This window comes from Vombatus ursinus, unplaced genomic scaffold (assembly GCF_900497805.2).
Source record: "Vombatus ursinus unplaced genomic scaffold, bare-nosed wombat genome assembly UNPS02014781.1, whole genome shotgun sequence".
In the NCBI taxonomy this organism is placed as follows: Eukaryota; Metazoa; Chordata; class Mammalia; order Diprotodontia; family Vombatidae; genus Vombatus; species Vombatus ursinus.
Genome location: NW_020954559.1, coordinates 23941427 through 23960252, shown reverse-complemented (window position 1 = coordinate 23960252; position 18826 = coordinate 23941427). Strand labels below are relative to the sequence as shown.

At 34.5% G+C, this 18826-nt stretch overlaps 1 protein-coding gene across 1 annotated transcript in view; it reads left to right on the top strand.

Moving 5' to 3' along the window:
* LOC114046305 (sodium/hydrogen exchanger 2) overlaps positions 1–18826 on the top strand; it is a 113723-nt gene that overhangs the window by 82716 nt on the left and 12181 nt on the right. The window contains exons 6-8 of the mRNA XM_027866606.1: positions 3720–3809; positions 4376–4446; positions 17451–17612. Coding sequence (XP_027722407.1) covers positions 3720–3809; positions 4376–4446; positions 17451–17612 — 323 coding nt within the window. The remainder of the gene's footprint in view (positions 1–3719; positions 3810–4375; positions 4447–17450; positions 17613–18826) is intronic.

The window sequence follows — 18826 nt, the reverse complement described above, 5'->3', positions numbered from 1 at the left end:
GGCCATTTAGCTATGAGTGTGTGTGTGTGTGTGTGTGTGTGTGTGTGTGCATGTATGTATACATACACATACACACATATACATATTACATATATCCATATTTTCTCCATGATCAAGTATATGATATATGGAACTATTTGGAGAGCTTATAAATGCTAATCACACCCATTTCTTTTCATAGATGATCACATATTTTCAGGTTCATCTGGTGCAGTTGGCATCAATTTGGCATTTTTTTTCCTTCCTTACTTCCAAGTTAGAAGCTAAAATTTTTTTAAGGTGTTAACAAAAAGCAATTAAAAACATCTTCGTTTTAGTATTGTAGTTTTCTCTTTTCATTCACATTATTGGGTGGGGCGGGCCATAGGAACTTAATCCCACTGCAATTGAAACATCTCCTTCCTATTTCCTTAATTCTATGCAGTGGGGATTACCATTAGGAGTTGCATTCGTGCTGCTGGTATACATTAATAGGTGGGAATTTAACTCATTCTTTGTAGAATGATATTTCAGAACATGTGAGTAAAAGCCAGAGAGTTTCTCAATCAAGTTACAAGGATTATCAACCTTACTTTTTAAAACCTTCATCTATAGCTATCTAAAAAGAAAAGAAAAAGTTAAGGTAAAATCATATGATTCTAAGTAACATTCCATCTTAGGTTTCCCCACATTTTGTCCTTGAGCTCCTGAGCCTCTACATCAATCTCGGGGAAATTTAACTGCCACAAAATATAGGAAGACCATATGCTGGCTTTAGAAATAGATAGCCAAAAATATTTTAGAGAACTGTAGAAGGAGAACTTCTTTTTTTAAAAAATCATTAAATAACTAATTTAAAGAATCATATAACAGCTACAAATAATTCAAAGGATGATAAATTTAGGGTAAACAATTATTTTAGTAAATAGAATTTTTAAATGGGCATTTATAAACAATTTAATAATAATAGCTAAATTTTGTATAGAATTTTAAAGATTATAAAGTATTTTATGATATGTCATTTGAATCACCTAGCAACCCTTTTAAATATTTATTAATCTTCTTCTATAAATGTGGATACTGAGCCTCAGTGAGGTTAAGTGACTTATTCGTAGTCACACAGCTATAGGGACGGATTCAAATTCACATCTCTTCTAACTCCAATCCAGTCTTCTTTGCACTGTTTTATATCACTTCCTCGGAACATTAGTGAGACATTAGCAATAATCCTGATTTCTTACATTGCATTAATATCTATAAATGCACCAATAAATTAGAATTGTATAGAACATGGATATGGACCAATTGTTGTTGTTCAGTACCATCTGACTCTTCATGACACCATAGACCATGTGGAATTTTCTTGGCAAAGATACTGGAGTGGTTTGTCATTTCCTTCTCCAGTGGATTAAGGCAAACAGAGGTTCAGTGATTTGCCCAGGGCCACACAGCCAGTAGGTGTCTTAGGCCAGATTTGTATTCAAGTCTTCCTGACTGCAGACACAGAACTCTATCCATCGAGCCATCTACTTGCCCTTAAAATCTTCTTTCTTGACAAAAGGCGGAATCAAACTAGGAACCTTTAGATCTTCAGTCTAACACTCTTCCAACTGAGCTCTCTCAGCAATATGGACCAGATGTTACACTGTATTGGCTTAGCCTCCAAATATCATTAACAACCTTCTTAATGCATGGGGTGGATTTTAATGGAAACAAATAAGCAGTTGATAAAGGTTCCAGGGGGCATACATGTTCTAATTTTTTAACAAGTCAATCAGACTTGATATATGAAAGTTATAGAAAAATATAATGTAAATGTCTGACAGTTCTTCACAGAATGAAAATTCATATTAGTTTAATGAAAACATAATTAATAAAGGTGATATGATTCCACAATCAAATACATTCATGTGTATGTTTATATAAATGTATAATTTGAAATATCTGGATTAATAGAAGAAATTATTAAAAATCCTGACCTCATTCAGTGAGAAGGTTGTCAATGATATTTGGAGGCTAAGCCAATAGAACAGAACAGAAATTCTGGGGTCAGTGAAAAACTGTACCTAACATATGAAGGCTAGCTTAAGTACATTCGCCCAGAATTAGCACGAGATGACTGGTCATTAAACAATGAAATTTTTCTTGCAAAAGCATTAAGAACAAACAGGGGGATGAAATTACAAATATTTTGAAATACTTTGAAAGTGTCAGACTTTAATAAAGATTGAATAGAAGGTGCTTCTCATATCAGACTTGATCAGAATCAGTCAGCTCCTTTGAAAGGTCTTCTGAAACAGACTGGCAAATGCCAAAGGCTGAGTAGTTGAGTTGAAAGAGAGATGTTTATTTTTAGCTAATTACTTTGCATCTCCAGGGATACTTGCCTCATGAGACACTATTGGTGGAGGAGAGTGAGATAGCTCAGAAGCATGCTAGGAAGTAGGGATAAACCAGCCTGGAATGAAAAATTAGTCATGGATAACATACCAACTGAAAAACCATCTATATTTTATTATCCATTGTTGGTGTTTCCCAATTCCCCCTGTGATGCATCTTCCTCAGGCCAAAATTAATTTGTGTTTATTGTGTATACATATGAGATTGGCAATTTTCAGCAACATGGGCATCAGAAGAAGGTAACTTAAAGTGAATTCATTTTACAAAGGGATCGATATTTCATAATGAAAAAAAGTCATGTTTGAGACTCGCAAAAATAAAATTAGGTTAATAAAATAATAAATAGGTTTATTTTAAAGCAAATATAAAATTAATAATAAAAATAAAATATATAAAAATAAAATAATAAAATAATTAAAATAAAAATAAAATAAAAATAGGTTTATTTTATCCTATTTTTTAAAAATCTGTTTTAATTACATCCATATGTTGATGCTTAGAAAGGATGATGAAATGAATCAAATGTTAACTTTTTGGAGGTTAATTTTTAAACAAAATTATATGGTAGTACAACATGAAATCTTTCCCTTTAGATTTGACTTTTACATCGTGATCAAAAAGAGGATCTTTGTTACAAAAGTATTTTCTTAATCCATGGATATTAAAATCATTTTGTTTTGAAGCAGCTACCAAAGGGATACTTGCTGACAAATAGGAAAAGTCAGTGAAACACTCTAAAGTCCTTGGTATGTGATGTTTAGAGATGGGTGTAGATAGATATTAGTGTTAAGTAAGCAGAAATGTTTGAGTGAGGATTAGTTTTATGGATAGTTAATTCATTAGTGAATATTTTTTTGTGTTGTGATGATTTGCACATCTGCACACGACCTTACAGAGAAGCAGAATGACAGAATGGATAGTCAGCCTTGAAGTCAGGAAGGCATGGATTAAGTCCTGCCTCTGACAAGTCACTTAACTTCATAGTTGTTGTGGTTGTTGAGTCATTTCAGTCATGTTTGACTCTTTTTGACCCCATTTGGGGGTTTTCTTGGCAAACATACTGGAGTAGCATTTCAATAAGCTTCAGTCACCTCCAGGGTAAAATATGAATTCTGTTAGACATTTTTTTTTCAAATACCTGTCTTTCATTTTTATTTTCCCATATCCTCCTTGGAGAAAAAAAATGCAAAAATATAGAACCCTTTTAACAAACTAGCAGAGTCAAGCAAAATAAATGCCTACATTGACCATGCCCAGAAATATATCTCATTCTGTATATTAGTCCATCCATCACCGCTTTATCTTTTAATGAGACAATTAATCTATTGCTTCCTGTGCAGGGAATAACTATTCGGCCACTAGTGGAGTTCCTTGATGTGAAGAGGTCAAATAAAAAGCAGCCAGCTGTCAGTGAAGAAATTCATTGCCGGGTATGTTTTTAATTTAGAATGAAAATTTAAATGAGAAATGAAAAAAAAATGTAATTCCATAGCCTAAGACTGGGCACCAATGAATCTGCTGTACATCTTTGTCCTTTACTGAGGAAAAATGAAATAAATGATTGTGAGATGAAAGGAGTCAGCTGTGGATGTAGTGATGGGCTGAGGGGCAGAGTAGTGGGAAAAGCTACAATGTCACTACCCTAACTCAGCCCGATAAGCTCCAAAAATGAAAAGAGAGCAACCAGAAATTACATCATGTTTCTGGCATTTGTTACCATGACCAGCAAAAGCATTTTTTTACTGAGATGCTTATTAATATATTTAATATTTTCCATGGCACTTTATATACTGATATCAAACACAATAGTCTGATGATAATTTGTAAAATACTTAGTAGTAAAATCTCATGAATACTAATATTAATTATGGTCATTTAAATGTTTTGATAAAATTCTCAGAAAATTATATAAGGTTAAGAACTTGACATGAGTTAAGTGACTAAAAATATCAGGTATTTAGTGATATATATTATCAGTGTGTTTTTTTTCTTTTAGTTTTTTGATCATGTGAAGACTGGGATTGAAGACATATGTGGACATTGGGGTCACAATTTTTGGAGAGACAGGTAAGACTGCTTTTATGAAACTGTCTTATTTAATTGGACCTGAACAACTCAGAAAACAAGTTTAAACATTTTCATTGGATGACCTTTAAAGGCGCAGAACATCAGCAGGGATAAAGGATGGAAATGTCCTAAAAGGATGGAAATGTCTATTTTGAGAATAGATAGATGTGGATACATATAGATAGCTATATAAATATAAAAAAGTAAACAACCAACATGTCTAACTTTATATCCGTCTATACACGTATAAAGATAGAGCTATAGATAGAAATATCTAGATAGGTTATATAGAATCTAGATTTATATCTGTAGATCTGGCTAAATATCTATATATCTACATAGCTATATATACATATCTCTATCTATATATTTAATGTGAATGCTATCTTCAGATCTATAAATTATCTGTACTTTTGTGTTAACATGCATTTGCACATGTTTCTTTATATACGTGTTTATGGATATAGAGTTAGACATGTTATTTATTTATTTATTTTTACTTCTAATGACTAGCAGTAGATTTGTAGACTGGTAACCCCTTATATAATTCACCAGCCTGCCAGTTAAATAATTAATCCTTGGAGATTTACTTTGTGCCAGCATTGTATTAGATACTATGGGAAATACACATGCGATGTAAGTCATACTCTTTCCTGGCTTTCATGCAGATTATTATCCAGTTGGGAAGGTTTGAATATGTCAAAAATGTAGAGATAGTAAAGAGACAAAAGAAGAAGCAACTGATGTTTTAAATTTGATCAGTGGTGAAAAGAAATAGGGAAGACACGGCTAGAATGATTAGTTTCCTTCAGAACTCAGCTCAAATGCCAATTTGTTAGTCTCTCTCTCTCTCTCTCTCTCTCTTTGTCTCTCTACCTCTCTTCGTTACATTTTAAGTTCTGAACTGTCTCCCTCTTTTCCTCTCCTCCTTGCACAATAGAAAGTCACTGTTTCACACACACACACATTCACACACACATGCAAGCACATACACAATACATATATACACACATGTATATATACACATATATACATTTACACACACATACACAAATATACACATATATATTTATATACACATTTAAAACCATGCAATGCATACATCTGTTTATCAGTTTTTTTCTGGAGGTGGATGGCATTTTTCTTTCATAGGTCCTTTGTAGTTGATTATAACTTAGTCATTCACAGTTATTCTTTGAACAATATTGCTATTACTGTATACAATATTCTCTTGATTCTGCTCCTTTTACTTTTCATTATTTAATTTGGCTTCTGTTTGTTTTTTTCTATTATTGAAAATAATAAAATAGAAATGGTTGATAGTGAGTTAGAACCCAAGATAAGTAAGGAAAAAGTGAGAGCAACATGTCTTCATTAATGCTGCCAAGGCACCAAGTAAGAAGAACTCAGGGCTCTGCAGGAACTACTAGAAGAAAATGCTAAGTTTCCATCTGTGTTTTCTGAAAAATCTTTGAGAAACAGAAAAGGGCAATAGCCCTGGAGAAAAGTACAGTGGAAATTATAGAATCTTCATCTTTAAAAATAGATCTCTTAAAACCTCAGTTTCCTTTTCTGAAAAAAATGAATGAATTAAAAAAGATAACCTCTAATATCTCTGTCAGTTGCTGCATTACATGATTCTATGAGTTATTTTCTCTTTCTTACTCCTCTTGCATGGCACCTTAAGTAGAATTCATCTGTAGGAACAAAAGGTCAGTAGGTAGGGGGCAAAGCCAAGATGGTGGATAAGAGGCAACAGCTTAACTCTCAACATTCCCCTCCAAACAACTTTAACTCCCCAAATAAAATTTTGGAGTGGCAGAGCCAACAAAAGGTCAGAGTGAGACATTGTTCTGGCCTAAGAAAACTTAGGAGGTTGGCAGGAAATGTTTGTGACAACGGGATTGGAGGCCCATCTGGAGTCCACACAGGCAGTCACAACAGCAACAGCCTCAGCAGCAGTAGTTTCAGGGACTCTCAGTCAGTTGGTCAAATGGTAAGGAGGTCAGACGACTGGTCAGAAAGAGATTACAGGGGACACTGAGTACAACTGGCACTGATTGGCAACTCTGTGGCTCATGTGAAGTTCTGAGTTGTAGTTTCATGGTGGAGAGGAGTGCTGGAGGTCAGTCACAAGGGAGCAGTTCCAAGGCAAAGAGAGAAGTAGTGCTTGTGGCTGCTGATGACCATGGGCCTTTCCTGAGTAAAGACCAGAGTGCAGACCAGGAGAGCAGTGCTCGTGCCTCTCCCAGGATCACACCATCTTGGAAGCACCAAAAACTTGCAGACCCCCAGAACTAGTTTTGAAAACAGCAACATGAAAAAGCCTGAAGCTTGAAACAGTGCTGCCTCACCCCCAGGGTAAGCAGAGTCCAACTTTTAACATAAAGTTCAAAGTCAAGAAATAGGTTTTAAAAATGAACAAACAACAAGTAAAAAATTGATTGTAAAAAGCTACTACTGTGGCAGGGAAGGCCAACACATAAACTCAGAAGAAGACTAAAATAAAAGCTACAAACAAAGCCTCAAAGAAAAATACTGATTGAGCCCTAAACCAACAAGAATTCCTGGAAGAACTTAAGAAAGAGATTAGACTGGTAGAGGGAAAATTGGAAAAGAAATGAGTGATGTAAGAAAATTATGAAAAGAGAACTTTCAGCTTGGTAAAAGAGGCACAAAAAATACTGAAGAGAATAACACTTTAAAAAGCAGAATTGGCTTAATGGTAAAAGTGGTAAAAAAAAAAAAATTCACTGAATAAAAGACTCCTTAAAAAGAAGAATAGGTCAAATGGAAAAGGAGGTTTACAAATTCACTGAAGAAAAGAATTCCTTGGGGCAGCTAGGTGGCACAGTGGATAGAGCATCGGCCCTGGAGTCAGGAGGACCTGAGTTCAAATCCGGCCTCAGACCAAACACTTGACACTTACTAGCTGTGTGACCCTGGGCAAGTCACTTAACCCCAATTGCCTAAAAAAAAAAAGAAAGAAAAGAAAAGAGTTCCTTTAAAAACAGAATTGGACAAATGAAAAAAGAGGAACAAAAATCTCACTGAAGAAAATAATTACTTAAAATTAGAATTGGACAAGTGGAATCTAATTACTCGATGAGATATCAAGAAATGATAAAATAAAGTCAAAAGAATAAAAAGAAGAAAATGTGAAATATCTCATCACAAAAACAATAGATGTGAAGAAAAGATTAAGGAGAGATAATTTAAAAATTATTGGACTGCTTGAAAGCCATGATCAAAGAAAGAGCTTAGACATCATATTTCAAGAAATTATCAAAGAAAACTATAATGATATCTTAGATTTAGAGGGTAAAAATAGAAATGGTAAGAATCTACCAATCACCTCATGAAAGAGATCCCCAAATGAAAACTCCCAAGAATATTATATCCAAATTCCAGACCTCCCTGTCCAAGGAGAAAATACTACAAGCAGCCAGAAAGAAACAATTCATGTATTATGGAGCCACAATCAGGATAACACAAGATTGTTCTACATCGGCTTCCACGTTAAAGGAGAGGAGGCTGTGGAATATGATATTCTGGAAGGCAAAGGAACTAGGACTACGACCAAGAATCACTTACCCACAAAATTAAGTATAATTTTTTAGGGGAAAAATAGATATTTAATGAAATAGAGGACTTCTAATGAAATAGAGCATTTCTTTTTTGTATTATTTTATTTTTCCCAATTACATGTAAAGACAATTTTTAACATTCATTTAAAAATATTTGAGTTCTGAATTTTCTCCTCTCCTTCACCTCCTCCTTCCTAAAATGGTAAGTGATTTGATGTAGGTTATATGTGTGCAATCATGTAAAACATATTTCCATATTAGTCATGTTGTGAAAGAAGAAACAGACCAAAAGAAAAAAAAACACAAAGAAGTGAAAAATAGTATGTTCTTATCTGCATGAAAATTCCATCAGTTCTTTCTCTGGATGTGGATAGCATTTTTCATCATGAGTTCTTTGGCACTGTCTTCAATCACTGTATTGCTGAGAATTACTAACTCGTTCATAGCTGATCAACATACAATATTGCTGTTACTATATACAATGTTCTTCTGGTTCTGTTCACTTCACTTTGCATCAATTTGTGTAAGTCTTTCCAGGTTTTTCTGAAATCAGCCTGCTCATTATTTCTTATAGCACAATACTATTCCATCACAATCACATACCACAACTTGTTCAGCCCTTCCCCAGTTGATGAGGAGTCTCCTCAATTTCCAATTCTTTGCCACCACAAAAAGACCTGCTATAAAATATTTGTACAAGAAGGTCCTTCCCCCACCTTTTTTATCTCTTTGGGATAGTTTCAAGCCTTCCTGGTGAAAAAACCAGAACTGAATAGGAAATTTGACATTCAAACAAACAAGACTCAAGAGAAGCATAAAAAGGTAGATATGAAAGAGTAATCAGGAGGGTCTCAATAAAACTAAATTGCATACATACACACACACACACACACACTCAGTTTTGTAAAGAAATGTACCTTACCCAATACAGAAACACCAGGGTAGGAGGGTTAAGAGAAAGGGGGAGGGGTGATAAAAGGAAGGGTGGATTAAAGGAGGCACTGGTTAGAAGTAAAATCGACTTGAGTTGGGACAGGATAAAAAGAGGAAGAAACAGAAGATAATGGGATAGAGGGAAATGCACAGTAATCATAACTGTGAATGTGAATGGGATAAGCTCACTCATAAAATGAAAGCAGAGAGCAGAATGGATTAGAAACTAGAATCTAATAATATGTTGTTTACAAGAGGCACACTTGAAACAGAAAGATGCACACAGAGTTAAAATAAAGGACTAGAGAAGAATCGAATATGCTTCAACTGAAGTAAAAAACGCAGGGGCAACAATTAAGATCTCAGACTAAGCAAAAGCAAAAATAGACCTAATTAAAAGAGATAATCAGCAAAATTACATTTTGCTAAAAGTTATAATGAATAGTGAAGCAATATCAAAAAATTTTACAATAACTTTTTCTGATAAAGACCTTACTTCTCAAATATATACTGAGTATAGAGCTGAGTCATATTTGTAAAAATAAGAGCCATTCCCCAACTGATAAATGGTTAAGGGATATAAACAGGCAGTTTTCATAGGAAGAAATCAAAACTATCTATAGTCATGTGAACAAATGCTCTAAATCACTATTATTTAAAGAAAGGCAAACTAAAACAACTCTGAGGTACTGCCTCACACCTGTCATAAATGACAAATGCTGGATGGGATGAGGGAAAAAACACTAGTGAACTGTTGGCAGAATTGTGAACTGGTCTAACCATTCTGGAAAATAATTTGGAACTATGCCCAAAGGGCTATAAAACTCTGCCTACCCTTTGACACTACTAGGACTGTAACCCAAAGAGATCAAAGAAAAAGAAAAAGGACTTATATGTACAGAAATATTTATAGCAGCTCTTTTTGTGGTGGCAAAGTATTTGAAAGTGAGAGGATGTTCATCAATTGGGAAATGGCTGAACAAGTTGCAGCATATGATTGTGATGGAGTACTATTGTGTTACAAGAAATGACAGTGAGGGTGGTTTCAGAAAAAAACATAGCAAGACCTATATGAACTGATGCAAAGTGAAAAGAGCAAAACTGGGAGATCATTGTGGATGGTAATAGCAATGTTGTAATGATGATCAACTGTGAAAGATTTGGCTACTCTGATCAATACAATGATCTGAGACAGTTCCAAAGGACTCATGATAAAGAAATGCTATCCATCTCCAGAGACAGAATTGATGAACTCTGAGTACAAATTGAAGTATAATTTTCTCACTTTATTTTTCTTGTTTCTTTTTTTTAAAATGTGGTTAATATGGACATATGTTTTACATGATTTCACATGTTTAATTGATATATTGCTCGCCTTCTCAGTGGATAGGGGATGGGAATGGAGAATTTGAAAGTCAAAATTTAAAAAGAAAATAATAGAAAATGTTTTTTTAAAAAAAGAATCACTAGTAAAAATAAAAAAGAACAAAAGGCCAGAAATCTCAAGGGAAATAAGAAAAGTAGGAAGGGTGGGTATCAGTGGATAGAGCACCAGGCCTGGAGTCAGGAAAAACTACGTTTTAATCAAGTATCAGACACTTACTAATTGTTGATCTTGGACAAGTCACTTCATCCTGTTTGCCTCAGTTTCCTCACCTGTAAAATGAGCTGAAGAAGAAAATGGCAAACCACTCCAGTATCTTTGCCAAGAAAACCCCAAATGGGAACACAAAGAGTCAGAAGTGGCTGAACAACAACAACGACGACGATGACAACAACAACAAAGGAAAAGTGGGGCACTATCATTATTGGATCCCAGACTATGCTACAAGACAGTAATAATCAAAACTATTTGGTATTGGTTTGAAAATAGAAAAGTTAATAATTTAAAAATCTAAGTAAACAAAACCAAAAAGCAATTTAACAACATACCACTCCAATGGACTTGAAATGCTGTGGTAATGACTTTATTCAACTAGAAATTGCTTGGAAAACCAGAAAGCAGCCTAGAAGAAAGTGGGTTTACATCAACATCTTACACTATGTAATCTAGTAAGCTCTAAATTGATACATGATCTAGATATAGGCAGTCATATCATAAAAACAAATCAGAGGAGAATGGAATGAGGTACCTTTCACAGTTATGATTAGGGGAAGAATCCTTAACTAGACATACTGTAGAGGTGATCATAGAAGACAAAATGGACATTTTCAAGTATATAAAATCGAAATGCTTTCGAATGTATAAAACCAACATAGCTAGAATTAGAAGAGAAGCATTTAATTGGGAACAAAACTTTGCAGCAAATATCTATTCAAATCAAAGCCTGATATCCAAGACTTATTAAGAATTAAACAGATATGTAATAACAAGAGCCATTCCTAAATGGATAAGTAGTCAGTGGATACGAACAAGGAGTTTTCAGAAGAAATGAGAGCTATCAATGATGCTATAAAAGTTGAATATTTCAAATCACTAAAAATAAGAGAAACAAACATTAAAATAACTAGGTTTTACAACTTCTCCATCAGATAAATGTCAAAGCATGAAAATCACAAATATTATACAAGTTTAGAGTTTGGGAGGATAGGCACACTAATATACTTTAGGATGAACTGCATTTTTCCATCAATTTTAGAAAATTATTTTGAATTATAACTCCGAAGTTACTAAACTTTTTGTAGCCATTGACCCAGTTTTCCCACTACTAGACATATTCCTATATCCATAAGATATTAAAGAAAGAGAAAAGATGAACATTTATAGTGATGCTTTCTTAGAGCAGCAAAGTTAGGAAATGGCTAAGCAAATTGTGGCATATGAATGTAATAGAATGTTATTGTATCACAAAAAAATAATGGACAAACATGAACTTCCCAAAGAAACTTGGAAAGACATCTGTAAACTGTATAGAATGAAACAAACAGAACCAGGAGAACAATTTACACAGTAAACACATTTAGGGAAAGCAACTTTAAAAGACTTCAAAATTCAGGTTAGTACAGTGATTGATATTGATTTCATAGAATAAAGTGTTTCCTACTTCTCAATGGAGATGTGATGGACTAGCAGGATGGGAATGAGTTTTTCATTCTCCTATATTTGTTTGCTTTGCTCAGCTATATTTACTTGCTATAATATAGGATTCTGTTGGGAGGTTGGGAGGGAAGAGGGAGTTATTGGGAAGGGGAAGAAATACAGATTTTTTTTTTTGGTGAGGTGATTAGGGTTAAGTGACTTGCCCAGAGTCACACAGCTAGTGAATGTTGTGTCTGAGGCCAGATTTGAACTCAGGTCCTCCTGACTCCAGGGCTGATGCTCTATCCACTGCACCACTTAGCTGCCCCCCCGGAGGAAAGAGAGAGAGAGAGAGAGACAGAGAGAGAGAGAGACAGAGAGAGACAGAGAGAGAGAGAGAGAGAGAGAAAGAGAGAGAGAGAGAGAGAGAACAGCAACATAACAGAAACATATAAGAAAAAAAGTCATTCACAGAAACTGTTAGTAACTTGCTGCATTTAATATGGACTTTTAAAAGTAAACTATATGTAACTTAAATTCATATTTCAATCATGGATCAGATCATAAATTTGGAGCTTGAAGGGAACCTTAGAATCTGTTAAACCTAATATCCTCATTTTACAGATGAGGAAACTCAGGCACAAAGTCACTTCCCCAGAGTCATAAATCTATTAAATATCTGAGGTGGGATTTGAACCCATGTCTTTCTGACTTTTAAGTCTAGCATTCCATCCATTACCCCTCAATGCCTCCTCTTTTTTGTTTTTCTTTTTCAATATCTTTGTTAATTATTGATAAAGAAAATATTTAATGTTTTTAAGTGATTCAGGAGAGCAAATTGCTGTCTTAAATTAAGCTTCTTTTAATAAAATGTTTCCAACCATACAACAAAATTATTTAAGATTCTTTGAAATATATGACAACAGAGATAACTTTGTTCAGTAACCTTATGATAATAAACATCAGGTAAGGCATAAAAGGGTAATATTTCTATTTGCCAGAGGTGTTTACTAAAGGTGTGATGGGGGAGAACTAGTACAGAGTCCAAGTTCAATGGGGATTACCTAAGGTTGGTGAAAGCTTCCAGGTTCTCCTGTTTGCAGATAACATCATCTCAGTTGCATCAAGCCCAAGGATATTGCAGAGCCTCCTGAAGAAATTCGTGACCACTAAAAAGATTTTGACCTGACCCCTCACACAGAAAAGACCAAATGGATGAAAAACATTGCCTAGATCAAGTTTCTTAACCTTTTTTTGTCATGGACTCCTTTGACAGTCTGGTGAAACCTAATACTTTGTTTGAAGGAAATGCTAAAGTTCATTTAGAGGTTAGTGAAAATAAAAATATGTTTTTTTCTCATCCAAGTTCAAGTACCATCTGAAATCTATCCACTGACCCATTGTGGGTTTGTGTATCTCAGGTTAAAAACCTCTGGCCTAGATTATGACATGCATTTGGGTAGATAATTAGGGAGTTTTCCCATCAGTTTAATTTTCCAGAACAGATAATATGAATAGATAATGAGTTGAACCTGAAATTAAACAGAAGGAAGAGGTAAGAACTATGGTTATTCCTTCCACATTGTAGGGGTTAGGAATGTAGTGCTCCTATGATCTGGAAAATCTGCATAAATTTTTTGGCCCTCCCTTCATACCAGAGAATAAGTCTGAATTTTTTTTTTATTTTATGGGGTGGTTACAGTACCTTATTATAAAATTTGGGTTGATATTATACAATACTGCACATGTATTTTATGCATTTCTGAGTTTCTAAACTTTTTCTGTGTTGTCTGCTGGCCTTTGCACATTATCTGTGGCTTTTGCAAAACTTCCCAAAAATTTCCATTTAATTTCTTATGTTGACCTGTGATATATTGAAGCTGCAATGGGGAAAGTCATGATGTGGAAGAGATAACTGTATTGCCTTCAGAAAATTACAAAGCGCCTTTTAATGACCCCCAAGGTTCTCCCAGAAAAAAAATCCTATATTTTTGATACAATTATTCTGTTATTGTTATTATGAGGCTTTGCTATATAGAGCACAATAGTCTGAGAAGAGCTGAAAATTAGTATCACATAGAGGGCAGAGTGGAAAGGTGAACGGAGGGTGTAAGCAGGATGCTACATGTAACTAATAAGGAACCTTGGAAAACAGTAGTAAATAATGTCATCAGGGAAAAAAAAAGTTACTGAAAAAATAAGATGGACTAGTCACATGATGAGTATGACAGATGAGGAGAGAATAAATGTTGCATTGGTCTCTTGCAATATCTGGGGCAAGTAAGGGAAGATTTTCAGGATGTTAGGTAAACTTGGTATGGTAAACAAATGGGAGGACATAGACGAGATATACAACATGAGCAGGTATGAATCATGTGTGATATGTTTCTATCTAAATCGATGAAGTAACAAATAAATTTGAGCGCTGAGATTTTAAAACAATCTTGTAGACTGGAACTTGGGGTGTAAGTCCATAGAGCAAAAAAAACAACAAAACAAAAAAAACCAACAAAAAACCAGGGATATGGATTCATCAAGAACAGGTCATACCAAAATGACTTCATATTCTTTTTAGACAGCGTTACTAGGGTTACCAGGTAGAACAAGAAAATATCATAGGTATAATTATCTGAATTTCAACAATGCATTCATTTGGTGACATGCTTCCCAGTATCCTCAGGGACAAGACTGAAATGTGGGCCACATGATATTGCAAGTAGATGCAAAACAGGTTGAATTACAAGACTCAAAGTATAATAATTGCCTAGAATATAAATTCATTGAGAATAAGGATTGCTTTATTCTTTGTGTTTGTATCCTCAGCAGTCAGCACAGTAGGGCTAAGTAGGTGCTTAATAAATGCTTGTTGACTGATTGATTGATGAATGGATGGTAGCAATGAATGGTATCATCCTGGATGGTGTTCTGTAATGGAGGATTTAAGTATAGGTTATTGGGTCTTTACTATTCAGCAATTTTGTCAATGACTTGGTTATGGGAATAGATATTATTAAACTTATTAATATAAACTTATAATAATAATAATATAAACTTATTAAACTTAAAGATGACAAAAAGCTGGGAAGAATAGCTGATACATTTCATGGTAGCAGCCAAAATGTAGTGAACCAAATCTAATAAAATTAAAGTTAAGGGATTCTTTTAGTAAGAAGTAAGATAATTTATTAATTTTTTTGAGGAGGCCTTGAACAAAAGTCTAAAAGAGTTTATTTGCCTTATTCTTTTTAAATTTTTTTCAATGAACAAAAATCTATTTTTTTCTCTCTCTCATCTCTTCTCCTCCCCCATTGTAGCAAACAGACAAACAAAAAACAACACAAAAACTTTTTTGTAACAAATACACATATTTGTCAGTCAAAACAAATTCCCACATTTCCATGTCAATATATATACATATACATATTACATACATGTATATGCACATGCATATATAAATATTTCATACTAAATCTTGAATCCATCACTTCTTTGTCAGTAGATGGGTAGTGTATTTCATTGGTCCTCCAGAATTGTGGTTGGTCAATGTATTGATGTTGATCAGTATTCTTAAGTCTTTCATAGTTGTTTGTCTTTATGATATTGTGGTTGTTGTATAATTTTTCTTTTTGTTCTACTCACTTCACTTGGCTTTAGTTCACAAAATCTTTCCATGTTTCTGTCTTCCTTTTCATTATTTCTTACAGCACAACAATATTCTACCATATTCTTATACCATAGTTTGATCTACTATTCTCCATTAATGGGCACAGACAGGTATAAATGTAAAGTCCCACTCAGGTAAAAAAAATCCATTGTACAATATTGTATTGGGTACCTCTGTACCCATGCATGGCTAAGAAGTAGTTCTTGTGAAAAAGGCCTGAAAGTTTGAGTAAATTCTAAACTTACTATGAGCCAATATTATGACATGGCAATAAAAAATATCTGATGCAACTTTAGATTTCATTGATAGAAAGTATCCAGAACAAAAGAGGTTGTAGTTCCATTGTGTTCTGACATTGTCAGGTCAAACTAGAATCCCATTATTGGCACCACCCTTTAGGAAGGGCACTGACAAATTGGAGCAGACCAACCAGGATGGTGAAAGGATCACAAATCAAAGAATATGAGGATTAGCTAAATAAATGAAGAATTGTTTAGCCTGGAAAAGAGAAGACTCGGGGGTGGGGCTGGGGGTGTTTCAGCAATGATAGATATCTTCAAGTGTTTGAATGGCTATTTAGTCAGAGAGAGGATAGATTTCATTTTCTTTGCCCTTGTGGCTAGACTAGCTCAATATAATGAATAACTTTCTAACAATGAGCTGTCCAAAAAGGCAGTAGACTACTTTGGAAGATAGTGGTCTCACTATTACTGGAGATCTTCAAAAGATTGGACAACTACTTGTCATGGATGCTCAGAAGAGGATTCCTGTGTTGGACTAAATGGCTTCTGAAGTCTCTTCCAAATCTGAGATTCTATCATGCTATGTATAGATACTTGGAGCAGACATCTGCCATTCTGCCATACCACCCAGATCAGTTGTCTGATAACATGCCGGGTCCTCCCATATAATCTTTTTTGCTTTTAGAAGCTGAAATGGGAGAAAAAATTAGTTGCTTTAGGTGTGGTAGGGTTCTATTTACTTTAGCTGAAGCTTTTAATATTGTTTTTCTGGTATGCCACACCTTGCTAATATGATGTGGTCTCTAGAGGATGATATGAAAGGGAATATGGCAGGCATGCCATAACTTTTTAGAGTAGTTAAAGATTCTGATGCTGAGAATAAGAAACAAGTGTCTATGTAGTTTGGCAAATAGATGGAAGGTGTGGCAAAAAAAAAAGCAAATAAGCAAAACCCAAGAGCCCATATTAAGTAGATCAAATGTCATTGTTTTATTGATCTCAATATGGGTTTATCCTTTTGCTTATCTTTTGTAAAAAAGGCAAGTTAAAATGGATGATGTGTTATTGCCACGAATCCTGATTCAGTGAATTAAAATATAAGTCAGAACAAATGCAAAAAAAAGAAAAAAATTACATAAATTCTTTTCTTTAGTGCCCAAACCCAGTTGTGCTTCTGCTGTGCAGTTGTATCATCAACAATATCTCCCTTGAGAAATGGTTCTTTTCCCCCTAATTATTCTCAGCTTGCTGTAAGGAAGGACAGTGGTCTAGCTTTTTAAAACCAGAGACCATCATCAGGAATTTTCAGCTTCATTCTATAAATAGCTTAGTATATATACATACATATAGACACACACATATACATATACATATAAATACACATGCACACACACTTGCATATGTGTGTATATATATATGTATATTTTTATATATAATTTAGATTGACTGGTAAGATCTGGAAATTGGGAATTGCCTGTGATTTCCATTTTACTTCTGTCATTATTTTTTCCTAGCCAGTGACAATAACTGACTAAAGAGTTGGTTTTCTTTACTTCCAGGTTCAAAAAATTTGATGATAAATACCTGAGGAAGCTTCTAATTAGGGAAAACCAACCCAAGTCAAGCATCGTTTCATTATATAAGAAGCTGGAAATAAAGCATGCCATAGAGATGGCAGAGACTGGGATGATAAGCACAGTGCCATCTATTGCTTCACTGAAGTAAGTATAATTTGGTAGAGAGAAATTCATCAATATTGGATGTATGTGTTTGTAACAATCTTTAAAGCCCAGGAAGGATAAGTGACCCCAGGGGAGCTAATCTTGGAAAACATGGCAATGAGAACTCATTGCTGTGGGTGAGCTCCTGAGAGATTTTCTGGTTTAAATATTAATGTACTGATTTTTAGAGGTTAATTTGGGAAGGGGAAATGGGTAGTCTGATAATACCCATTTGTCTGTTAGAGTATTTGCTTTTAGAAATTCAGTGCTTGAAAGTAAATTAAAATCTCCTTATCTCATGTTTTGTAATTGAATATTTTGAAAGTGTGTTATATTTGCTAGTATAAGCTAGCACATAATTATGTAGCTGTTTTACCACAGATTATTGACATAGGGGACCTCATTACTTTCTGGGGTCATGCTCTGATATCTCAGCTTAAGGCCAATGCAAAGAATTCTAAATTCATAGGCCATTGAATTAATCACAGACCATAAGAGCTTTTCCTTTGTATATGATTCACTTTGAATGAAGAAATGGTATTTCTTCATGCTAAAAAGACGTATACTTGAAATAAAGCACCTAGATAGATACATGGGTAGAGAGAGATACGGATTTTATATAGAAATTAGGAGTAATTTGGTCACCAAAAAATTGTGAGTTCTTTGTTCCAGGGTGACACACAACATGGTGTAGTGGATAGAAAGCAAGCCTCTCATCTAGGAAAACCTAATGTCCCTTGTTTTATACATTTTGGTTCTGTGACCCTAGGCAAATCATTTAATGTTGTAGTGCTCTTGGCAGCTTTAAGACTCTAAGTTGTAAAGAAGGTGCCAACTGGCATTGATAGATAATTTCTCATTTATAAGTTTCCTATACTAAAAAAAGTCACAGTTTCTGTCCCTGTTCCTTACTATTTCCAGGGCAGACTACTGCCAACACTAACTACTTAGTGGCATGTAGACAGTCAGAATTTATAGAATCTAGAATTGGAAGGAGTCTCAGTGACCATCTAATCCAATTGCTTTATTGTAAAGATGGGGAAACTGAGGTCCAGGTACCTTCAATGGCTTTCTGAAGATCACACAGATAATAAGCAACAGACAGAAGATTTGATCCAAAGTCCTCTGCCTTGAGAGGGGTAGGTAGGTGAAGCAGTGGATAAAGTGTCTAGCCTAGAGTTAGGAAGATCTGAGTTCAAATCTAGCCTCAGACA